We start from the raw sequence: 24972 nt of genomic DNA on the forward strand, positions 1-24972 counted from the left end.
ACTCGTATTTTTAGCTTATTCTAGCCTATGTTGTTGGTGGGCGATTTATTCCAGCGTTCAGTGTACTTGATTGCATGTTCATGCCAATGGCGGGTCTAGTCGTAATCCATCATGTGAGATAAAAAAGCATCCTTTCGCCTTAACATATCAAGCTTACCGTATTTGTTATTGCCCGATCCCGTGTCAATGTCGCGATGCTATCCTCGTTAAGTACCCAATTCCGCTTCCGTCGAGCTGGTCGTCGTTTTCTACGAGTGTTGGTGATAGCTTGTTCTTCACGACACATGGCTCGGATGGCAGGTATATAATCTGGCATAACAATGCTTCGGACCGGAATCGCTGCCAATCGCCAGTTTAGTAATCGCATGGATGCATCACTGCATTCAAGGAAGGTAGTTGTTCTATATTTGACCATCCATGGGTTACTCTATGGCTGCGCCGATTTTGCATGACCCCGCCAAAGTACATACCGAATGTCACACAATTCGCCCCATGTGGCGGCACCTTGTCGGATTTCTTGTTGCCATTTACGATTCTTCAATCGCTTATTGCTGAGCGTCATGATGGTCGAACCCAAGTCTTGCAACGCCGCATCTGCATGCTCACTCGTACAAAGTGACCCAGAATATCCCGCTAGCTGATCACTATTCACTTGCTGTAGGCCCTGCAGAAAAAGATAAAACATTTAATTTCATGTACATCAAACGTCATCTTGTTCACACTCACTGATTCATGCGTTGGAGCAATAAAAGAATCCACAAAGCATGCAGTATCCAAGGCACGCATAACACCTTTGATGTCATTTGCCCACATGGCTTCTGCAATGTTAGCCTTGGGCTTGACGTTGTTGATCTTGTCCGTATATAGTTGGCTGAGTAATGGCATATCAATCTTATTCCAGAAATCGTCCTTTGAGAATTCATCGAAATGCCCATTGTCGTCAAGGTCCATGTACTGAGCAAATATCCGGGGACACGTAACAAAGGTCCTTTTCCCCTTGCTATGATCCCGTTCAGGCACAGCTATATCAGGTTGCTTGCACCACACTTCGAGCGTCTGAATCAGTTGGCGTAAATCATTCCCAATCGATGCAATAAGATGTACAAGCTCAAATGGATCGATGATGTATCCTTCGTTCAGGCACAGCAATTGCAAATAAGGTGCGAGTATCTTCCGGTTTGGTCCATGCACTCGGATGACCTTCTCGAATGAAAGCGATTCAGCAGGTATCAAATCATCATCTAAATGAGAAAAAGAAATCAGTCGATTTGAATTTCGCCTATTCAATAACAAATAATTTACCATTGCATGTCATAATAATCGGCCGTTTGCTTCTTTGTGCAAGATCAATCACTGCAGGCCAAAATCCTTTGTCATCCTCGTACAACAAATCAGCCTCCTCAATCAGGATCAAGCTCTGCTTTGGTGCGCTCAATGGTTGCTGATCCCTTTTCTTATCATCATCATCATCATCATCAGCTGCAGCTTCGTTGTTGTCATTGCTCTTCTCATGAGTGGTGGTATCAGTATGGCTCTCTTCCTGTTCATCCACTGCCATTGCTGTATGAGGTTGTTGATCGGATGTTGTTGTTGTCTTTGGAAGCTTTGCAAAATGGCTCATGATCGATCCTTTGCTATTCGCTGTCTCCTGTCGCGTCTTTCTTTTCTTGGCGTTTTGCTTGTTTTGATCCTCCTGAAGTTGCCGTTTCTTGGATTCGGCTTCAAACATCAAAGCAAGATTCGCAAATTGCTCCTTGGAAGAACCTTCGGCAAAATTGACTTGGTGGCTGTCACTCATCTCACCAACGGCTGAAAGAACATCTTTGCCCGATCGTCTCGAACCCGCATTAATCTCAAATACGTCAAATCCAATTTCATGTGCTGCCGTATAAATGCTCGCTGTTTTGCCGACACCATTGGGTCCAACCATCAAAACTATGTTGTGCTTCTTCTTTTCTCGTTTTTGCCTTTTTCTCCTTGAATCCTTCATAACAAAGTCGTCGTCGTCATCATCATCATCTTCGTCCATACTTGATCCTCCATCCTCCTCCTCTTCTTCTTCTTCATGATCCGAACCATCCAATGTCAGCTGCTCAAAATCCAATGATGGTGATTTGCCTTTGTCGACTTTGGCTCGTTTACTCCTGTTGACTTTCTGCTGCTCCTCTTTGCTGGTACGAACTTTGCTCTGATGTAACCATTCTGATAAAAACGCATAGCATTTGGGATTGCCGAGAAGATTCGATACGTGCTTCGGTCGATATTTTTCTGGCCATGAAAGTTGTCGATGGGTATCCTCATTGTCATCATCATCTTCATCGTTTGCGTGGTCGTTGTCCTTAAAGAGCATCGTAAACAAGTATTCGCACACAGGAATCTTCCTCCAATCCTTGTATGTGTTATCCATCAATCGTTCCACCTTTGCTCGACTCAATGTCACCGTGGTCTTTGGTTGCTTATTCGATCCAGCAATTGTAGAAGGTGGAGTTGTCTTTCTAGATGTTGTCGTTCTCCAGGCACGTCTTTCAGTGAAAAAAGCTGAACCTGATGTGATGAGGATTTTGCGGATACGATCTCCAGGCTCCTCTTTATCCGCCTTCGATGAACAAGCTACTTCTTTTGATGCAAAATAGTCTTCATTGTCGAATTGATGAATGTGTCCACCTTGAAACAATGACTGATCAGGCCACACTGCAGGACCCTTTTTGAATGGACGATAGCAAGGAATTGGAGGAATGGTATCATCTTCTGGTTCAGTCAATAAGCATCCATAAAAGTCGCGTAGTAGTTGATCCATGGGCGAGAGCTCTTCATCCCCCTTTGCTTGTTGACACTCTTCATCATGGATACGCTCCTTCACTTCTTGTCGATATCGCGCATAACGTTTGGCAGCTGTTGTTGAGCTCTCTGCTGGACACGTTGACATGGGTTTACTTGTTGCTCGAGTCTTTTTGCCGTTAGACAACTGCTCAAGAGGTTTGGAAGGCTGATCGCTTTTATCCCCTGAAACAACGACAGGTGCAGAAGGTGATTGCTTCAACGCATTGCGCTCATTCTTGGAACTCGGCTTCAATTGACTACGCTTGGCGAAGAAGGGATGTACTTTGGGTGCATTGACGGCTTCAACGGTCATTGCAGGTGTCCATGTAGTGGTGAAGGAGGAGGGAGTGTGTGTGCTCTTCAACGGAAAAGGAAAGAGAGGAACCTCGGATTTTTCGCGACATAATGAAACGCGTCGCCGCGTGTTAACGACTAATGCGACACCATTATCGTGTTGATCATTTATCCGACAAAGTGAATTGCCATGGCTACCATCCCATTTGCTAGTACCCTTTGATAACTTTAAACGTCTTGAGTAGCATGTTACATTAGAGTTGTTTCATTAAAGGACATTGACTAATAGATGTTCATTGTTTTCAACATGCATGCATAAAAGAATGAGTATCTACACAAAGGAATACTGGTGTTAATTGAAAGACGTCAATGGCGGTTGTTGGTATGGCGAGCATTGCACAAAACAACATCGAATAATGAAACCACGTGAATGAATGGGATAAAGAACAATGTTCATTGTCTAGAAACTTCAAACAATCTACAGAGAAATGGACGCCCTGTAATTTCGTGAGATGGTGATGATTTATATTGTAAAACGATATAGAACAATGGGAGGGAGAGCTTAGGCAGACTTGGCGATCTCTAAATGAGTGGAATAAACATGAATAAACTTGATCCACGCATACTTTGATTGATTGAAACTTACTTTGGATATCGGCAACAGCCTGATCCAAGATTTGTTGTTGAACCTTGGGGTCTTGGAGATCCTTTTGGACCTTCTCGATCAAGTAAGCAGCCAATTGCTTTTGCTCACGCTCACGAAGGCTGGCTTCATGACGAACCCACGAATCAAGAGTGCTCTTGACTTCTTGGGCAACGGCGACTTGTTGCTTAAGAGCGAAAGCCTCAGCTTCAACACGAGCGGTGTCACGGGAGAGCTCGAAGAGAGACTTGGTGACATCAACAAGGTCCTTCATTTGACCAGCCTCGTTAATGCGGTCTTGGACAGCAGCCTTGTGATCTTGACGAGCCTTGTTCAAGATGTTCTTGATACGCTATATACATGTACACATAGACCTGTCAATTACCAATCCATCTTGTTTCCATCATCCTTCATACATACGTTGATGTGATCTTCGGCCATGTTGACATAGGGCTCACGCAAGTACTTGAGGAGGACACCCAAGAAAGCACCAGTGCAGAGAAGGACAAGGGATTCTTCGTTGAAGACGTAGATCTCCTTGGAGATAAGGAAAGTAGCCAAACCAGTGCTCAAGGTAACGAAACCGGTCTTGGAAACAAGAGAGTTACCGGGAAGGGAGTCAATGATGCTGGCAGCCTTTTGCTTAGGCTCGACTATAACCATCCACATACATTGTATCAGCCAATTGTCCATTCAATATACATGTCAAACTTACCCTCCTTGGGAGTGCTGTACGCACGGACACTGTTATCGTTTAAAAAGACAAACGTATATCAATATAAAGGATCCTCATATTCGTAGACATAGAAAGTATCGACTTACGCAGCAGCACCAAGAGCCTGGCGAGAAGTAATGATAGCAGGACGTGCGACGGCGGCAGCTGTATAGATAAAAAGGGTCATTGAGTCCATGCAGTTCCAATGGGCGCGTAACCAAGAGAGGTCGATGCTGGTTTAAGAAGGGGGATAATGCTTACCGGTAGCGCCCTTGGTCAACAAACGGAAAGCCATTGCACTGAAAGAAGAAGGAAATGCGAGTGAGAAATGGAGGATGAGTGTGATAGAAGGGGGATGCGATGTGTGCCGACTTACACAAACGGAGAGGGGTAGTAAAAGAGTTGCGCTCACAGTGTTTTTTTCACCTCTACCTCGGCTGCCCTCAAATTTTTACACACAAAGTGCCGGGGTAGGCTGTGATCACCCCAGTAGTCACGGATGCTATCGGAAGCCACCACAAAGGCTCATGGCGGTACCTGATTCTTTTCTGTAGTTGCCATGGATAATCCCACTTTTGCTATTAACACACTAAGCATCATATCAACTATGATCTCTTTTTGGAACAATGAGTGATTTAAATTCGCTGACACCATGCAAGAGGGAATGTTGGAAGTCCATTACATCTTCTCAGTCATGATAGTATCCAATACCAACGCAGCCAATGTGCTTTGGATCTACATACATACATGAACTTTGACATCTGCCATCTAACATTATTTATTACATATGAGAGAGGGTGATCTTTGGTAGGTATAAATCAATTGACGAGGAAAGGCACTCTAATTTTAGATGGCATCTCTACACTCTTTGATGAAAGCAATGCATATACACCTCTTGGCTATCCATTTGATGGATTCACCTATAACTTCTTCGTCTTAGATTTCAGCCCGATGATGATGAGAAGCGTTGCAATGCTGGTAGTCTTGGAAACCATAAATGGTTTCTCCTTCTATTCATCCATACTCTTATGCATCAATCTCGTATCTTTAAAAGCATTACTATTGTTGGATTCAATCTATATTGGATCACACATGCACATGCACTAAAAGCGGTCGCTCATCAAAGCAAGCAACCTTGACGCAGCTTCATCAAGTCAAAAATGCCGACTAGTTTCAGAACCCCGGCAAAAGCTATCTTCTACTTGTTCAACACACACCGCACACACCCACACAATTAATCTTTGTGGAAGCAATGTTGAATTACGATGATGACTTGATACGATGATACATTGGAAAGTTTCATCCGTCATTAGCCGACAGCTTATTCACTTATGAGTCGTACCTGACTGTCTGCAGCAACGTATTCAACCGCCCATCCTTAGCAATGGCACCTGAATCACGTTGCACAACCTATTCTAGAATGCTTACTTATACCCTTCCTTAGGACAATCATCATCATCCATTTGTGCGACAACCTGTCAAGGATGTGTGTGTGTGTAACCGCGACGTGTCATTTCACTTAGTTCTTCACCTTGTCTATAGTACTCTCGACACCAACCACGCTTACAGCATAGTGAAAACATAAAGGCAATCATATTTCAAGATTTCATAATCGAACGTGAGGTCCTTAATAGAAGCAAGTTGCTCGGCGGGGTGAACAGCATCATGTGTGGTAGTTTCACGATCAAGGTTGCCAATCCCAGATTCGCAAATGTCGCCACCAGCCAAATTGGATCGAGGTCGACCTCTTGAATTTTTTTTCGACGACGACGAAAATATTTTTTGGCTGGTAGCGACATAGAGTGAATCTGGGATCGGCCACGATCGACTTCATAGTTTGACACAAGATCGCTTTCACCCCGCCGAGCAGCTTTGTTCTATTAAAGACCCCACGTTTGATTGTAAAGTTTAGAGATACGGGCACCTTTATGTTTTACCTATGCTGTAAGCGTGATGCTATATGAAAAGAGGTCTTTGTTCATTGTCAAGTAGTATGACTATAGCCAAAGATGCAGAGGGGCGTGTTTGTGTAACACAGCTACCTTTGCATGAATGGAAGGATTGATGGATGATACTCTATACACTATTTAGTGCCAGCTAGCTCACGAATGAGAAGACATGGATGACTTGTACCTAAAGGCAAGGCATACATACGTTGAGGTGTCATTGTGGTCCATATTTATGAACGAAATCTAATTCATTACAACAATGCATGGTTACAAAACATAGGCATACCCATCAACAAGGCGTTGAATCGATTAGAAGCCATTTACATTGTACCGAATGATGTATCCCATAATACGGTGCTACCATGTTAACTACGTGGCGTCACATGGATGTGCAATGGCCAACCCAACCTAGGCGAGAGGATGGCTCTAAGATCATTGTTGGCACAAAAGACAAGAGACGTATGGAAAATCGAACAAGGATTACAAGATACTTGTCTATATATCGAGCATACAGTTTCTGCCTATGCATTAGGGTTGTCATTTTGCTTGCTATAATTACAAAGAAGTTCAAAAACAAAGGAACCATGTTTCTATTTTGGAAAGGGCATGATTTGATTGTATCTTTCATTATCCTTTCAGCATCCATGATTATGGAAGTAATCAGTCGTCCTCCATTTACGCAATATTTTGACTTATAGATGAATTAGGAAGGACATGGAATACCTAGCTTAAATATTAAGGTTGCGAAGACCGAGGTATTGACTATGTAGAGCAAATGCTGAACGAATTACGTATCCACCAAGTCGTTAAAGAAGCAGGTGACAAAAACAAGGATGAAGCCGACTTTATTTAAAATAGATTCGTGTCAGCAAGCAACAAGATGATGGTTCAATGGATAGCAGAGTGAATAGTAATATTTGGACAAGGTAATAAGGGTGCGCACGCATGAATGAAGGACTTGACAACTATTTAGCAACCGCGGCAGGTGTCACAACCTCAACATTTTCGGGACGCGTGCGTGATTTCTTTCCTCTTCTCCATTTGTATCCCTCTTTTTATTGCTGTGACATTCCTTGCAGTTGGTGTCATGGGGGATCAAGATGCCAAAAAGTTCACGACGATCCGAAAGGCAGTAAGAACCTCTGGCAATGTAGACATTGGTGTTTGTCAATGGCCAACATGCACTTCTTGTTTTAGGACCTGTTAAAAAACTGGCTTGTTGTCTCAGCTGTCAATATTCCTGCCGACGATTCCAGCAACAAGAACGACGATGCATCATACATTGCTCAACAAGCTGAAGCGAGGATAGAAGCTCATGGCCCTCTGCAAGAGATTCTCTCAAAACGAACGTTACGATCGGGCAAGGTCATGTACGATGTGAGGTGGAACGATGGCACAAGAACACAGGTAATACACTAGTAAACTAGGTGACCAAGGATGTTTATTTATCTAACGGCTACATGGGTGCATTGTAGGAAGGCATTCGTATGTTGCGTGAAGTGGATCTCGACATGCTGATGGGCTTCCATGAACGCCTCGATCTTGACAACAACAGCAGCAGCAGCGGCAGCAGTAGCAGTGGAAGCGTTTACGAAGAAAGACCCTCGATGCGCAAATTCGTTGTGGAAGACTCTGATTCAGACGACAGCTCACATGAGTATTCGAATGCCAACGATGAACTCGAGAGCTCTGAAGACGACACACCAAGCAGCCATTCCACACCCGACACCACTCGTAAGAGCAGTCGACCACCTACGAAGGAACCGAAGAAGACGCGGCACTTTGATTTGGAAATACCACCCGTTGTTCAGCAGCAGAAAGGGCCTATGGCAGCTGTACCATACTACACCAATCGACCTTTTGTTGAACGGCATTGGATTGATTGTTTGAAGTGTAAGGAGAAAGGATACCCGAATGGACCCCCACGTGACAAGGGCAAAAAGAAAAGAGGTGGAAGACAGCGACGACCTATGGATGACATATTTGAGATGACACCAGAGGAAGAAGAAGAGCTTCAAGGACGTCTTTTCTTATGTATTACATGTACAGCATCTGTTCACGAAGGTTGTCTTGCAGTACCACACAAACGTTTCTTACGTGAATGCATCAAAAACGACAAAGAACGCACCGAATTTCAATGCGCTTTATGTCTATCAGCTATTGCCAGCAAACCAGATTGTATTCCAGCTTGTGATGGATGCCATCAAGTACACAACATTGCTGATTTGAAGCTATTGCCGAAGACAATGACCAACATGGCTAGCCCAAGCACGAATTCAGATCAACCTCTCAGCGATAGGGAGAGTCCAACACAAATTGCAACACCTCCAGATACCGTGGATGATCATCCTACCGATCCCAATGGCCTTTTACGATGTTCAATGTGCAGACGTGGATTTCACGACTCTTGTTTACCAGCTGTCGCCGATGCTACGATGTTCGACAATGAGGATGTTTTCAAGGGAGCATCTCGTCAAACGATCATACAAACATGTTTGGAACAACAAAAGTGTACAGAGTGCATTACATTCAACAAAAAGGTGGAAAGGATCGTGACATGGCGCATTGCGGGAGAACCAGCTGATAAGAGACTTGATATCACATTCGATGCAGCAAAAGGGGCCAAAGAATATCTCGTCAAATGGGTCGACACTTCATATCGGCATCTCACTTGGGTGCCTGAAGAGTGGATTAGTCGTACATGCAAACAATTATACAACAAATATTGCGACCGTGTCAGGCATTACAATCACGCGATTGAAGAAGATTTGGTCCCCAAAGCATGGAAGACTGTTGAAAGGATATTGACAGCAGTCGATATTTATGGCAATACGATCACCAAAGGTCCAGCAAGAAGCGTCCATAAAATACTCGTCAAGTTTAATGATTTGAACTTTGATGAAGGTAATAATTTGAAGCTTGGGATAAGTATTGGAGACAAAGACTAATGGATGTTGCTATTAGCTTGTTGGGATACACCACCACCGGAAGATTCGGATTTGTACTCGTTCTTTACCGATGCCTACAAGCAGTATTTGCACGCATGTACAGTGAAGCCGCCTACAAAGATGAAGCAACGTGTTGAAGAAGTACGCTACGCGGCAACCAGGGAGAATTATAGCCAGCACGAGATTAAGCAACAGCCCAATTTTATTGCCGGAGGCACTTTACTACCACATCAGCTGGATGGCCTCAAGTAAGTTCAAGGGATCTTCGATATGTGATGAACATGTTACTGATCAAGGTGATCTAGTTGGCTCATTTACCAGTGGGAAAGAAGTTCACCATGTATTCTCGCAGATGATATGGGTCTTGGTAAGTAAATAAGGGTTAAGGATTCATGCTGAAGGGTGATTAATATTGGTGTTTGATAGGCAAGACAATCCAAATTGTATCGTTCCTCAACTTGCTGTTCAAAAAGTTTGGCGTGTATCCGTTCCTTGTCATTGTCCCAAACAGCACAGCAACCAATTGGCTTAGAGAATTCAACAAATGGGCGCCTGACATGGTGGTATCTACGTACTTTGGTTCTGCCAAGAGTCGACGACTTGTGAAACAACATGAGCTGTTCCGTGGTGGTGAACAAGATGGGATACGTGTTCATGCCGTCATTCTTACATATGAAAGTGCGACATCGGATATTTCAATCTTTGGAAGAACCAAGTTCTGGCCCGCAATGGTCGTGGATGAAGCACAGCGATTGAAGAACAATGAAAGCTTATTGTTTCAAAAGCTAAAGTCACTACAATGGGATCATACTATTTTGATGACTGGTAGGTCTCCACTTTGGTACAATATATGATGGTCGATTCTAAATCATATCTCTACTAGGCACTCCTCTTCAAAACAATATCCGAGAATTGATGAATCTCATGCACTTTGTGGATCCAGAAAAGTTTGCTGACGTTGAAGCGTTGGAGGCAAAATACGAGGAGCTTTCACGGGATGTCGTTCAAGAGTTGCATGATCAATTGAAACCTTATTTCCTGAGACGGACCAAGGAATTGGTGCTCAAGATCCCTCCAAAGTCTGAAATTATTGTGCCCGTGAGCATGACACCACTGCAAAAAGAGGTCTGCAAAGGCCTTTTGGAGAAGAATTTGATCTCTTATGCAATGCTCGACAAAAGCGACAAGGGCAGCAGCAGCAAAAGCAAGAGCAGTCTCAACAACATCTTGATGCAGCTACGAAAGGCGCTCAATCATCCATACTTGATCCCTGGTATCGAGTTGCAACAAGATACACCTGAAACCACTCAAAGGATTTTGATTGATGCCTCGTCCAAGCTTAAAGTGCTCCATCAAATGCTTCCCAAGCTCTTGAAAGATGGCCATCGTATCCTTATCTTTTCGACCATGCAATTGACGCTTGATATCCTGGAAGACTACTTGAATTATGAAAGGGTCAAATATGTACGACTTGATGGTACGACACCAACTATTGATCGAGTCAAAAATATCGATGCGTTCAACAAGACAGGATCAGATATCAATGTCTTTTTGTTGACAACTCGTGCTGGTGGTGTTGGTATCAATTTGGCGACTGCTGATACGGTCATCTTGTGGGATTTCGATCCAAATCCTCACCAAGATCAACAAGCTATTGGACGTGCTCATCGTTTCGGTCAAACATCGCCTGTGCTTGTGCTCAAGTTCATGACACGGTTCTCAGTTGAAGAAAAGATAGCCCAAATCGCCAAGAAAAAGTTGGTGCTTGATCATTTGGTCGTGAACAGAATGGATGATGAGGATTTGGAGGAGAATGATGTTGAAAGCATCATCAAATTTGGAACACAAGCTTTATTTGACGACGACAAATCCAAAGACATCATCTATGATTCTCATGCTATCGACAAATTATTGGATCGCAGCCACATTAGTAATGTCGAGACCCCTGAGCAACATGAGGAAACCGATGAAAGTCAAAAGGGATTCTCATTTTCATTTGCACGTGTTTGGAATCAAGACAAGGAAGGTGCTACCGAGGAATTAGCTGATGATACGGGTCCTCGTCAAGAAGAAAATGATTTCTGGTCCAAGTTTTTACAAGAAAAGAAGAAGCAATACGAAGAAGAGCAACAAAAGAAAGAAGCGCTTGGAAGAGGTGCACGAAGACGAGGAATGATTGTAAGTCCATTCTATCAAAAGTTAAAATATACACTAACAACTACTTTAGAGCTATCGTGAGGATTTGCTTTATGCTAACAGCAGCCAAGAATCCAACAAGAAGAAACGCAAGCAAGCGACTCAATCCACAACAGAACCTGATGGCAATGGGGAGGATGGTACCTATGTGGATGAGCCCAATGCGGGTGGTGAGGCTACTGATAGCGATGCAACGATATCAGACAGCGACTTGTCAGACTTCTTGGGATCCAAAAAGCGAAAGCAGTTGGCATCTATTCCACAAGTTCCACATCAGCCATATGAATCTCAACCCTCTTCTCAGATACAAGGTCCAAATCAGCCAGCTGCCAAGCGACAACGTTCAAAGAAGCCACAGCAACAGTCGCCACAGCAACCACGATTTCAAATGTATTCGCCACCCGCTTTTCAACATGAACAGCGTATTAATTATCCGCCACCACAGCCACCACTATCACAACCATCCATGCAACCACTATCACAATTTGTACAATTTGACCCAGCAAGACCTCCACCTCAATTCAATGTCCCTGTATCACTTCCAATGAGACCTTATTCAATGCAACCACCGACAATACCACAAAACATTCGCCCTGAAAGCTATATTCCGCATCGTCCTCCCTATCACCTACCACCTCAACCAGCACAATCACATCCACAAGTGGGATCTGCTCCTCAACATCAAATACCACCAGCTATATATGAGAACACTGAAAGGGGAGGTGCACGACTTCGTGAAGCATTAAGTGCTGCTATTCAACAACGACTCTCATCACAGCAGCAACAGCAACATAGAAATGAGGATTATGAAACGAGGTATGCGCAAGTGCGTGAAGCTATTCAGCAACGACTATCCATGCAACAACAACATGAGCATGAGATTGCTGAAGCGAGGAATGCTCAAGTGCGTGCTGCTATTCAACAACGTCTACCTCAACAACCACAACCACAACCACACCATAGACATGAGAATAATGAAGCTATTCAACAACAACTTTCAATGCAGCAGCAGCAGCAGCGTGAACGTGAGATTACTGAAGCGAGAAATGCACGACTGCGTGAAGCAATTCAACAACGACTATCAATGACGCCACCACATAGACATGAGAATACTGAAGCAAGAAATGCGCAAGCGCATGAAGTTATTCAACAACGCCCATCACAGCAGCCACAACATAGACCTGAGAATACTGGAGTAGACCATTCGCAATTACGTGACGCATTGAATAATGCTATTCAGCAACGTTTGCAGCAAATCAACCAAGCTAGAGGGTCGCCTATTGATCAACGCATGGCCATCCAACAACAAGCTCTTCAATTGATCCAAATGGGAGCGTCAGGGCAATACGGTGCTAGAAGTGCACAAGAGATGTTATACATTGCAGAGCAATTACGCAACAATCCAAATGCACACGTGCCTCCACAGTACATTGCTCCAACGGCTCCCTATTTGCCTAATACAGCAGCAGCAGCAGCAGCAGCACCATCATCTTCATCACCACAACCACAACCACAACCACAACGATCAGCATTCTATAACGTAGCTAGTCCATCGGCTCCACAATCACCATCATCACCATCATCGTCAGCAAATCAACAACGCAACACTCCACCACAACATCCACCAAGGTTCTCAGACGCTAGTCGTCAATAAATACAGCCATTATAACATAATAATACATTCTCGGTATGAAAGCTGATTCGTTTTCCCTTTAATAAAAATGCCCGATGATGCTTGATACACACAACAACTACTTGTCCCTTTCTCTCTCTCTCGTACGCTTTGTATAGTGCATTGAGCATGATTGGCATGATGCATACATGATAAAGGCAGGGGTAAAAGACATGTGTGCATTTACTGCAACAACGAGTGGGTCGTCTTTCCTTCTTCTTGTACGTAATGTAACTCCCTCGACATGATGGCTATCTATATTTTGATGGCTCTTCCCACAAGATGTGTGTTTTTTTTATCTTACTATGGTTGCATGTACCCTTGTCATTGTTTATCTTGGCCTTCCATCGTGATCTACTAGTCGACATTAAAAGAAGAAATCATATCAAAGTAATCACGCAGATACATACGAGAAACGCTCCGTACGCTGCACATGCATATGCAGTAGTAGCGTCCTGCATAATGACAGATTTATCTGCGACCTTACTTTATCCTCATTGTAGAGCGATACATACAACCCCACGCATTCAACAAGATAGAAAAGGGGAGATGTACCTTTCCTTTCGATAAACGAATGTAGGTCATTAACCTTTTGCTTCCCCTGCTTTCTTTTGCTACTCGACTTTTTTATATCAAGATGCTACTTTTACGGCTTAAAGGGAAGAAGTTACTCCATGCATCCACAGCTCTCGCTGCTACAGGTTTTCTTCTCTTTGGCTATGACCAGGCAAGTATTCTACCATTGATCACGTCATCCTATGTACGTATCCATGATGATGATGACACTCGTTTATAGGGTGTCATGTCGGGGATTGTCACCAATGATGATTTCTTAAGGTTGATGGGAGATCCAGAACCAGCCATGCTAGGAGCCCTCGTATCGCTTTATGAAATTGGGTGCCTGGTGGGTGCTTTGATGACAGGTGATGAACAACCCACTTCATTCGTAGGATGATATGAGCTAACACGAGCTTAATACATGTATCCACAGGATCTATCAGTGACCGCTATGGACGAAAAGCAACGATCCGTATCGGATGTAGTATTCTTTTAGTAGGGGCTATATTGCAAACGGCGACCAATGGCTTTGCTTTGAGCATCAGCTCTCGTATCATTACTGGTATCGGCAATGGTATGAATACTGCAACTGTACCTGTATTTCAATCCGAGATTTCTCCACCACAATCACGGGGAGCCCATATTTGCTTTGAGTGCTGTTTGTTGGTTGTTGGTATCGGGATCGCCTACTGGCTAGAGTTCGGTCTTTATTATGTGGATGGCGATATTGCATGGCGTTTTCCCTTGGCGTTCCAGGCGTTCTTTGGGGTGATCCTACTTGCAGGCACATTTATTCTACCAGAAACGCCACGTTGGTTGGTTGCACATGGCCATCATCAAGATGCAAAGCAAGTGCTTGCTGACTTGTGGACCGATGGCAATATCAAAGCTGAGAGGTGTTTAGCCGAATTTAACGAAATCAAAGAAGCAATCGAATATGAGCAAGCCGCTACTCAACATTCAGCATCATCGTATCGTGCTCTTTTTAATCAAACAAACCGATCCAGGGTATGCCTTGGTATGCTTTCACAAATGATCCAGCAATTGAGTGGTATCAATGTTACAACGTGAGTAGTAGTATATAGGAGGAGGATAATGGGTTCATGTTTTGTTTTACTCAACGATCTCGTACTAGGTATTATCTTGCAAAGTAAGGGCCATGTTTTATATATGCATATTGACGCGAGTGCACGATTCATGCATACATGATTATTCACTGATGAATCATCCTTATGTAGCGTCTTTCTTCAAGCTGGGCTATCAAGAGCCATGGCCATGATGCTTGCAGGCATCGACTCCATTGTTTACTTTATCGGCTCGTTGCTTCCAATTTATTTGACGGAACGTGTGGGTCGACGAAAAATCATGCTGTGGGGTCTTGTTGGTCAAATGATTACCCTTGTGTGTATTGGTGGTTGTCAAAAGGCAGGTATCGATTACAATCAAGGCACTTGGACAGCTGCTGGTGGCTCACAAGGTGCTGTGGTGATGACAATGATGTACAATTTTGTCTTTGGTGCTAGTTGGTTAGGCATGGCATGGCTCTATCCCGCCGAGATCTTTTCCACTGGTTTACGTGCAAAGGGAAATTCCCTATCTACGGCAGCCAATTGGATGGGTAACTTTGTCGTTGCTGAGATGGCACCCATCATGTTTGCTAGTATGGGTTATTGGACGTATGTCTTTTTTGCTGGACTCAACCTCTTGTTTATCCCCCTTGTTTACTTCCTTTACCCCGAGACTCAGGGGCTTTCACTCGAACAGATCGAGCAGCTCTTTACAGCCACCCATCATCATACATCCCCATACAAAGCATCTAATACCACCACAAACACCAATACAGACGAAGAAAAAAGCTTTTAATTATACAGCATCTAATGTTAGTTTAGCTAAACCGCCTACCAAAAGAACATCTTATTATCCATCTCCCTAATGTGCAATCGCTGGCATTGTTTTTTGTATCCGATGATGATGTGTATTTTCATATCACTAGTAGGTATGCTATATATATAAATGGGTACATCCAGGGGCTATTCATTCTTAGGGATTGGCATCTTTTGATATCCACCTGTTATCCTTGAGGGAATAGGTATATACCTAAGACAAGCCAATGAGTGAGAATCATCAACATTGTATGATCATTGATGATCTTACCGTGCGACGTTGAGGAAAAGAGGAGTGATCATAGTATTCAACTTCGGAAATCTTGTAAGCTAGTAGACAAAAGTTGTCCATAGCAATATCATGGATGACTTGTTTTTGATCCGTGGATGGGGAGGAAGTGGATGATGCAGGTGCTGTATTGTTGCGTCTCAAAGAAAAGAGGCCACCACCACGAGCTGTTGTTCCTTCTTGTTCGATAAGACAATCAAGGGATTGGCAAGAGAAAGCAATGCGATCTGCTTTAGGAGCTTCACCACGAGAAGGCCAAGTGTAAGTTGCACGTGTCTTGTCATCCATTGCTTTCCAATGCTTTCTTCGTTCCAATTCCCAAAACTCGGCTGCTGGGAGATCACTGGCCGGAATCTTCGGAGGTGGGAAGCGTGTCACTTGGATCGGCGCTGATGCAATATAGAATTTACCAACCAACTTGTAGTATTCCTTAGACTTTGGCATCATCCTATTTACCCATGTAATGAATATCTACATAGATTGATCAATCCGTGCTTGATACTTACCAGCATAGGTTTGCATTTGGGTCTGATTTGATATCACCCATCAAAAGGTTATCGTTCATTGCCAAAGGAAACACGAGAAATCGAGGATCATCTTCGAGAAAAGACAAGAATTGCAAGCAATGCATGGATGCATCTCCTGATCGTTTAATATTGGACATTGTAAGGAAGACTATAAAATGGGATCATCCGTTAGCCGAAAAGCTATCCGTAGGTTGTTGGTTGCTTTGTGAGCACCCGCCTGGATCTTCTGCATACAAAAAGTTCTTTGTGTAGCTCTTTTTTAACATGGGAAACCATGGCGGAGGAGTTGCTGAAGCTAATGTCGGTGATGTTGGCGATGATGGCGAACGTGGAGTGGTGGTCATTGTGAAGAGTAGAGGAAGAGAAAAAGAAATGTAACACAAGTGTGATGGTCCAATTTGAACGGGTCCATTGCTTGTATAACTCCCATCCCCAAATCATGCCAAGCACGTTGGATACGAGAAGATTGAAACAAATGTGGATCATGTTTCGAATAGCTGGTCCTTTAGGGATATCGCACCATCATTGCTTATGGTTGTTCGATTCAAAAAGACAATGAAGATGGGCGTCGTTGTTTATCCAAGACAGCCTGTGTAACCATCAATCTTTGTAATGATCATTTCCCCTCGCTTCCTTACCAGAGCTGATAGTATTTAAATCTCGTACAATGAATGCATAGAGGATGACGATCTTCTTTCATACATTTGCTTTATATTCCATTCGTTTTGCCAGAGATCCATTGCTGTTGCTTGTTAAAGCACGACGCTTTATTACAAATTCCATCCTTTTAATTCACGTAAACGGCCATACATATACGCATTACTTCATCCATCATTGCTAGAGGAGGCTATGTCTTTGTTATTGGATTCTATAGAGTAAGTCATTGTGTATTGATTTCCTGATTCTGGCAATAGCGTCGTCGTGACGATCCAAATTTGGGATTGTCGGGAGTTGGAGTAGTAGCTGAGTTTAACAGCTAACACTGTTTCCGTCAAGGAGGACTGCTGGTGGGTGCTGCTTTGTGCTTGTTCTCTTTATGTCGTCTCCCATACAGCCACCACCGCCTAATATAAGGTGAGTTGTTCTCTCTCTTTCTCTCTCATTCACACATTCAGCGCAATGCATGGGGTAATGTATTGATATAAACAACTGTGTAGGCGTCCACCAAACTCTTCACCGTTATCACAACCACCAATGTCGTCCACCGGTCCACCACCAGTCGCTTCACCATTTTCACAACAACTTCCACCTCCACAGCCAAGTACACCAGTGAGTGGTCCACCAAAACCTTCGTCAGCGACATCACGCCCTTTACCACCTCCAAACTTGGGCGAGATTTCATATCAACCACCTTCCATTTCTTCCCCTGGCACGATGAGCACGTCGGCATCACCATACGCTAATATTCCGCAACAGTCCTCACAAGCGATGCCCAACTTGCCTTCACCAAGTACGTTGACAAGTCCTTCCAATAGCCATCGACCCAGCATTACAAGTGGTAGCAAACCATCATTACCACCTATCTCTCCTACGCGTGGACCACCCATGCCATTGTTATCCTCACCCTTTGGAGACAACAATCCTTCTTCTCGTGGCCAGGCAGGAACTCCCCCACCTCCCCCGCTTTCAACAAATCAATCATCTTCTTCAAGATCGGCATCACAATCACAACCACAACCACCGCAACCGTCACAACATCATAATCCAGTTACCAACACTTCCAATGCTGACATGACGACTGCATCCAAAACCCCTGCCATCTATGCAAATAGCAACACTGGTAGCGGCAGTGCCAGCGGCAATTTTAGACCTCTCAATGTCCGCGACGCGTTGACTTACCTCGATCAAGTCAAGGTCCAATTCTCATCACGTCCTGATGTATACAATCAATTCTTGGATATTATGAAGGATTTCAAGAGTCAAGGGTAAGGCATGGGTAATAGAGGATTGATTAAAAGGGTTACATACTAACATAGTTACATTATTAGACTCGATACGCCTGGTGTGATTGAACGTGTATCCATTCTCTTCCATGGCCACCCTGATCTTATATCTGGTTTCAATACTTTTCTACCTCCTGGTTATCGTATCGACTTTTCAACAGATCCCAATGAACCGGATATCATCAAGGTCACCACACCTACTGGTCTTACTCTGAAATCATCCACAAGACCTCCAATGAGCACGAGTGGTGGTAGTGGCAGTGCAGGACATCATCCACCAACAAGCATGGCGAGTGGGCCAAGAGGGATATTATTACGTGAGCAAGACAATGCAATGATCCCACATAATATGGGTGGTATACCACCAGGTGCTCCTCCTCCACATCCATCACATCCATCACATCCACCACCACCACCTCATGCGGCTGCTGCTCCAGGATATCAAACTCCTTATGGTCATATGCCACCTCCACATCCACCATCATTACCTCATCCATCCACATCAGCACCTCTTGCTCCACCACATCCACCACCACCCCCTCATTCAATGCCACCTCATATGCCACCACCACCACCACCTCCAATGCATGCTGCTGCTCCACCTCCACCTCCTCATGGTAGCTATATTCCTGGTCCAAATGCACCTTCTAGAAGACCTCCTTCTTTACCAGCCCATGATGTCCAAGATCAAGCAGTCAACGGCAATGGAAATACACGACGTGCTCCTGTAGAGTTCAATCATGCAATCGATTATGTCAACAAGATCAAGGTAAGTGACACACACACACACACACACATACAACCATGTACTTGTACTTATGAATGTCATAGAATCGATTTGCCAATGATCCAGAGACATACAAGCAATTCCTGGAGATACTACAGACATATCAAAAGGAGAGAAAACCTATTCAAGAGGTAGAGTATTCAATGGAAAGGTCGATCGATAGATGTACTATATATTAACAACCCATGCTCTTAGGTTTATGGTCATGTGTCTTATTTATTTAATGGTGCACCTGATTTGCTGCACGAATTCAAGCAATTTCTACCGGAAATCACTGGTCAACCCGTACCCGATTTCGTGGATGACTTTGACATGAGCTTCCCGCGTAAGTCATATGACTTTTTGTATCCATGCTGAATAGGATACTCATGTTGTGATTTATATAGCTGGCAAACGGATGCCTGGAATGTCTCCTCCAACTGGATTTATGCCACCTGGAAAACGAAAACGCATGGCGGTAAGCCCCTTTTTCAACCATGCTATATATATATTCAGTGATCACTAATTCAGTTGAAGCGTACAAAGGATGCCAAGTTGGATGAGGAGATGATTGATGGTTACCCGGCATCTTCTTATTTCGATCCAGCACGACCTACGATCTCATCCGAGGAAGTGGAACTATTTGAGCAGATTCGCAAGCATATCGGCAACAAGCCATCCTATGAGGAATTCTTAAAGACGCTCAATTTGTTTACCCAGCAAATCATTGACGCCGACATTTTGATGAAACAAGTGGAAGGCTTTATTGGCAGTGATCGGGATTTGTTTGAATGGTTCAAGACAGTGGTGGCGATTGATCTCAAAGACCGTGCTATCGAACGACCTGCCAACATCATTGCAAAGCCCGATTTGAATCATTGCAAGACCGTAGATACAAGTCCAAGTTATCGTCTGGTCTCCAAAGATGTATGTTTGTGTGTGCTAACGTTATTCATGAGAACGTTTGCTGATCATGTCATTGTTTTATAGTGGCAAAATCAACCATGCTCTGGACGTGATCAATTATGCTGGGAAGTGCTCAATGATGAATACGTATCCCATCCTATCTGGGCAAGTGAGGACAGTGGATTTGTTGCATCAAAGAAAAATCAATATGAGGAAGCCATGCATCGTTGTGAGGAAGAAAGGTAAGAATGGCGTGCTTTTGTGTCATAACGCGTATACTGATTGGAACGTGTAGATATGATTATGATCTCAACATTGATGCAAATCTCAACACCATTGCTCTCCTCGAACCCATCGCCAAAAAGATTGATGCCATGACACCCGAAGAGAAGAATGCATTACGACTTTCACCTGGTCTTGGTGGACAATCGGTTACGATTTATGAACGCATCATCAAAAAGGTGTATGATGAGGAGCGTGGAAAAGAGATTGTGGAGATGCTATACAACAATCCAGCACGCGTGGTGCCTATTCTCTTGAAGCGATTGAAACACAAAGATGAGGAATGGCGTAAAGCACAGGTATGTGTATTGGGTTTGTGCGGATGTGTGTGAAAAGCACTATACTAATATTGTGTTACACAGCATGAATGGAACAAGACATGGAGAGAAGCAGATGCCAAAAACTTTTACCGTTCCCTTGACTATCAAGGTTTGACATTCAAGAGCAATGATCGGAAGGCAATGGCTGGCAAATCATTGGTGGCCGAGATTGAAACGTTGCATGATGATGCAAGATCGGGTGAAAAGAGCAAATCCAAGGTTGCATACCCGCTTTTTTTCTCATTTGAAGACCAAGGCGTATTCAAGGATGTTACACGTGTCATCTTTTCGTACATTGAGAAGCAAAATGGATTCAGCAGCAATGACAGAAGCAAGATTCGCACCTTTGTACGCATCTTCATCTCGCTCTTTTTCCATGTCGATGATGTTGTACCTGAAGGAATGCAAATTGAATCGGATGAAGGAGAGGAAGCAACAACGGATGAAGAGGATGAGAATCAATCCGTCAACACTGAAGACTCTGAAGCTGAGACTGCACAATCATCACGTGATCGAAGTCGTTCACCATCCATGGGTGCTGCTCCTCGAAGACGCAATGGTCGATCACGTGGCGACGAGGCTGATGCAACAAGCGATTTGTTACGTGATGTGTTGACAAGGAATAGCAAAAGCACTTCTGCTGATGACAATGATACGGTCAACAGTGCCGATACACCTTCAGCATCTCGCGATTTTTCAATTACGCCTGCACCTGATGATGAGGATGAGGATAGCGAAGATCAACGTGCCCCACAAATGGAACCTAAAGATGAGGATAAAGCTATCAAGACCGAGGAAACGTCCGGTGATGAACGATCCATACCCGATACGACGATGGAAGAAGCAGGCAACTCCACACCACAAGAAGCATCAGATCAATCCAAATCACCTGAAGCTTCTGTAAAGGAAGAGCGAGAAACAAAAGAAAGCAACACTCATGTGCCTGAAGGAAACCGATTGTTCGCTGCTGCCGCTGCTGCCACAGCACCAGGCGTCCACAAGCGTACCATTTATAGCTTCTTTTGCAATACGGCTTTTTATTGCTTCTTCCGATTGTATCAGGTAAACTATCCACATTATTCGATCTCATGTGCTACATACTAATCTAATTGGCTTTAAGGTTGCTTATGAGCGGTTACTCAAGATGAAAAAGCTTGATGCTGAGATGAAGGCTGATCCAGAAAAGGGCAAAACTCTCAACAAGGTGGCTCAAGAACTTGGTCTTTATACCACTCGTTTTGATGGTAAGGAATAATGCTTATGGCTACTTGTTATGGAAACCAACAATCTTTGGTGTTAGATATTGATCTCTCTGCTGGTTATTACAATGCTTTGCTGGAGCTCATTGATCGATTCTTTGATGGAGATTTGGATCAAGCCATGTTTGAAGAAAAGACTCGCTATCTTTTTGTCACCGAGGCACACGTGCTTTTTACAATTGACAAGCTCGTTCATTCTATCATCAAACAAGTACGTATTCAGTGCAACATGTGGTGATCCTCAATGAGTATTGACGATACAATTTCACCATTAGATCCAGCTGGTCTCGGCTGATGACAAGTGCGTTGAGCTGGTAGAACTTTTCCGCAGCGATCAAATGCTGGACTCTACTTGCCCCCGGATCGTATCGGTTTATCGTCTACGTGCAGAGGAGATTGTAGGATCGGAGGAGAATCTCTACAAAGCCAAGTTTGTAAGTTATCTGGTAGAATAATGCGCTGTTGCCAAATGACTTATTGTGGTTACACAGAATACCGATACGCATGAAATGACGATCCAATTACTGGACAAGGACGATGATATGCTTGAACCCAGTCAACAAGATCACTATGAAAATTACGTCGCTAGCTATATGGATTGGGCCAATTCAACAGACGGCATTGATGCATCCAAGATGCAATCTAGTTTCCTTCGAAGGTAAGGGGGAGGAATAAGCAATGCCTATAGCGTGCTAACTTTACTTGGCTTACCCTATGTAGGAATTGGAAACCACATGACAGGCATTTAAACAAGATATTTGTCCGCTCACGGTTACAGTACAAGATATCACAAGAGAACTACCACATGTATTATATCATCGGGTCAGAGGACGTCTTTGTACGGCCATCGATCACTCCTTCACAAGACTCAAGCAATGAACGCACCAAGAAATGGCACAATTGGCTTGAATCAAGGACAACAGGCTGGTCAAGAAACATTGAAGCGGACGAGGATTGCAACACAATGGAAACCGAAGCTCGCAAACGACTAGCCGAGTAACACTTTATTTCACTTTATATACAATTTGCATACAAAAACCATTTCCCTGCTGCCATAAAATCATCAATTTGACAAAATGCATCATTTGAAATACTCTTTTAATCATAATCTTCTTGTTTATGTCTATGTTTTTCTGATATCATGACCTCATTGCAATTTGAAAAAGTGATACAATTTCTAACGGAGAGCAAGTGTGCTGTTTCTACTGCTGAGTGGATAATTTCGCCGGTGGAAGAAATCGCTTTGCCCATCATGACACGCACCACATGCTCATACCAAAAAGAGATCAGTGGCACAGCTTGTATCAGGCCTACATTTAAAGTGTATAAGCCATGATCCTTAATACATACAATGCAATGATAGAAGCCTTCTTACCTTCTAATGTCCAGCTTTCCTTGTGGTGACGAATCTTGAATAAACCACTGTCTATATCGGTTTCTTTGAAATGTAGGGTAACAATGACAGGCAAATCAAGTTGTACAAAGGGGAACACACGGGGACACAGATGCTGTGTCAGGTAAACCACGCATGTTGTCTTGCCGTTGAAGCACAGATTCGTAACCGTCGGTGGTATTTTGTTGAGTGCTTTCCACAGAAGGAGAATACTATATTATGGAATGCGTATTAGCGTCTTTCTTCTTCTCCTATATCCAAGCATCCCCCTTTCATCCTTTTTAGATGCTTAATATACCCGCGCGCGCTCTTCATTAATAAACCTTACTGTCGGATATTGTAGGCACTCGATGTAACAAGTAAAGGTGACTCGAACGATGCATCATGAAAGTAATAATGATCCAAGATGCGTTTCTGTTGAGTTTCGTTGAAAGAGAATAAGTCGGAAACAGCACCTACAAAAGAACAAGTGAGTACGCTGGTCTCTTCAAAGTAGATCCCTTGCGATCTTACGAGTAATGAGCTCCGTATTATGTTCTAAGTTGCATTCTACGTCCATCGTCGAGATTGGGTATACAAGTTGAAAAGCAAAGAAAGTGGGACAAAGAGAGGAGAAAGGAGAATAGTGAAACCTTGACTTTTACGGATCGGGTGGCACATCTTTTACCTTAGTTACACGCATGATGATGCCATCACCACCACTATAATACCCCCAACCAACCTAGCTATTATTCAAGTTATATGTTGAAGCTATTAAAACATTCGACATTGATGCAATCATTCAATCTATTGATAAGCCCTTGAAGGAGCATGGATTATGAATGCCATATCGTTCTCTATTATAATGTGCTCTCCTACACTGCATATGTGAAGCGAATGACAGCTCTATGACTTAATGGGCGTCGTTCTCGTATATCCAAGATCGATGTGCATTCACTGTTTATGCCTTTTCTTCCCACGCCTAACTTCATATCCATCCATCTCCGTATTTGAAGTATGAGCATAGTATTTGAGCTCGTCATGATGATGATGCCTGATTATACAGGCATTCATTAATCTTTGCATTGTGATATCACCCATTTCCTCGCCACAATATTACTAGCAATTCCATAGTACGTCGACACCATCATCCTGAATCATGATCCACAAAGGCAAATCAATATTGTTTTAGAGTATGCAAACCACAAGCTAGCAGCCAATGACGGCTATGTTACAATCGACGATTTTGATGATAAGCATCCACCATCCGTGCCATTTGTGTCGCGTGCTCACGTTCTTCGGTTCCGGAACTTGTTCTTTCTTGACGAGCGCGTTCTTCAAGAGCATCCACTTCTCGCTGAAATGTGTACAGATGGCATGAGTAAGAGCTTTCTCATGTTTAGGTGATTAACTCACCCAGCTCGTCATACGATCGGATGGTGCTTCGCCTTCAAAGTCGTAGCCATTCATCATCTCAGCAAGGTTAATACACTGACTACGAGAAGAAGGTACTACATCTTGAAATCGTTTCTCTCCTTCATCTTCCACGCTTTCAATAGTAACATGATGCTTGATAGACGTCATTTTCTCCTTTGATAATATAAAAGTGTGTGAATTGAGAAAAAAGAGA

At 43.5% G+C, this 24972-nt stretch overlaps 8 protein-coding genes across 8 annotated transcripts; 3 read left to right on the forward strand and 5 right to left on the reverse strand.

Moving 5' to 3' along the window:
* Positions 1-20: 20 nt before the first annotated feature.
* O0I10_006614 (uncharacterized protein) lies at positions 21-3133 on the reverse strand (the record flags this gene model as incomplete). The annotated part of the gene is made up of 5 exons (XM_058486641.1): positions 21-95; positions 158-401; positions 471-664; positions 727-1241; positions 1303-3133. 5 exons carry the CDS (start codon positions 3131-3133, stop codon positions 21-23), a joined length of 2859 nt encoding a protein of 952 aa, XP_058342712.1.
* A 543-nt stretch (positions 3134-3676) lies between these two features.
* On the reverse strand, positions 3677-4767 carry O0I10_006615 (uncharacterized protein; the record flags this gene model as incomplete). Its single annotated transcript, XM_058486642.1, has 6 exons — positions 3677-3696; positions 3761-4109; positions 4178-4410; positions 4473-4501; positions 4580-4637; positions 4734-4767. The coding sequence occupies 6 exons, from the start codon at positions 4765-4767 to the stop codon at positions 3677-3679; spliced, it is 723 nt and encodes a 240-aa protein (XP_058342713.1).
* Positions 4768-7508: 2741 nt separating this feature from the next.
* On the forward strand, positions 7509-13219 carry O0I10_006616 (uncharacterized protein; the record flags this gene model as incomplete). Its single annotated transcript, XM_058486643.1, has 8 exons — positions 7509-7553; positions 7619-7828; positions 7897-9325; positions 9386-9617; positions 9675-9736; positions 9796-10194; positions 10253-11547; positions 11597-13219. The coding sequence occupies 8 exons, from the start codon at positions 7509-7511 to the stop codon at positions 13217-13219; spliced, it is 5295 nt and encodes a 1764-aa protein (XP_058342714.1).
* An 820-nt stretch (positions 13220-14039) lies between these two features.
* Positions 14040-15658, forward strand: O0I10_006617 (uncharacterized protein; the record flags this gene model as incomplete). Its single annotated transcript, XM_058486644.1, has 4 exons — positions 14040-14160; positions 14229-14862; positions 14931-14945; positions 15034-15658. 4 exons carry the CDS (start codon positions 14040-14042, stop codon positions 15656-15658), a joined length of 1395 nt encoding a protein of 464 aa, XP_058342715.1.
* A 177-nt stretch (positions 15659-15835) lies between these two features.
* O0I10_006618 (uncharacterized protein) lies at positions 15836-16838 on the reverse strand (the record flags this gene model as incomplete). Its single annotated transcript, XM_058486645.1, has 4 exons — positions 15836-15892; positions 15950-16415; positions 16474-16642; positions 16712-16838. The coding sequence occupies 4 exons, from the start codon at positions 16836-16838 to the stop codon at positions 15836-15838; spliced, it is 819 nt and encodes a 272-aa protein (XP_058342716.1).
* A 692-nt stretch (positions 16839-17530) lies between these two features.
* Positions 17531-22970, forward strand: O0I10_006619 (uncharacterized protein; the record flags this gene model as incomplete). The annotated part of the gene is made up of 15 exons (XM_058486646.1): positions 17531-17568; positions 17652-18419; positions 18483-19206; positions 19269-19355; positions 19420-19549; positions 19611-19681; positions 19741-20130; positions 20194-20351; positions 20405-20690; positions 20754-21773; positions 21832-21955; positions 22012-22181; positions 22246-22404; positions 22462-22628; positions 22691-22970. The coding sequence occupies 15 exons, from the start codon at positions 17531-17533 to the stop codon at positions 22968-22970; spliced, it is 4572 nt and encodes a 1523-aa protein (XP_058342717.1).
* Positions 22971-23068: 98 nt separating this feature from the next.
* On the reverse strand, positions 23069-23922 carry O0I10_006620 (uncharacterized protein; the record flags this gene model as incomplete). Its single annotated transcript, XM_058486647.1, has 4 exons — positions 23069-23280; positions 23346-23575; positions 23692-23818; positions 23877-23922. 4 exons carry the CDS (start codon positions 23920-23922, stop codon positions 23069-23071), a joined length of 615 nt encoding a protein of 204 aa, XP_058342718.1.
* Positions 23923-24573: 651 nt separating this feature from the next.
* On the reverse strand, positions 24574-24926 carry O0I10_006621 (uncharacterized protein; the record flags this gene model as incomplete). Its single annotated transcript, XM_058486648.1, has 2 exons — positions 24574-24699; positions 24759-24926. 2 exons carry the CDS (start codon positions 24924-24926, stop codon positions 24574-24576), a joined length of 294 nt encoding a protein of 97 aa, XP_058342719.1.
* Between the last annotated feature and the right edge of the window lie 46 nt (positions 24927-24972).

Source organism: Lichtheimia ornata (genome assembly GCF_029851405.1).
Source record: "Lichtheimia ornata isolate CBS 291.66 chromosome Unknown scaffold00029, whole genome shotgun sequence".
Lineage (NCBI taxonomy): Eukaryota > Fungi > Mucoromycota > Mucoromycetes > Mucorales > Lichtheimiaceae > Lichtheimia > Lichtheimia ornata.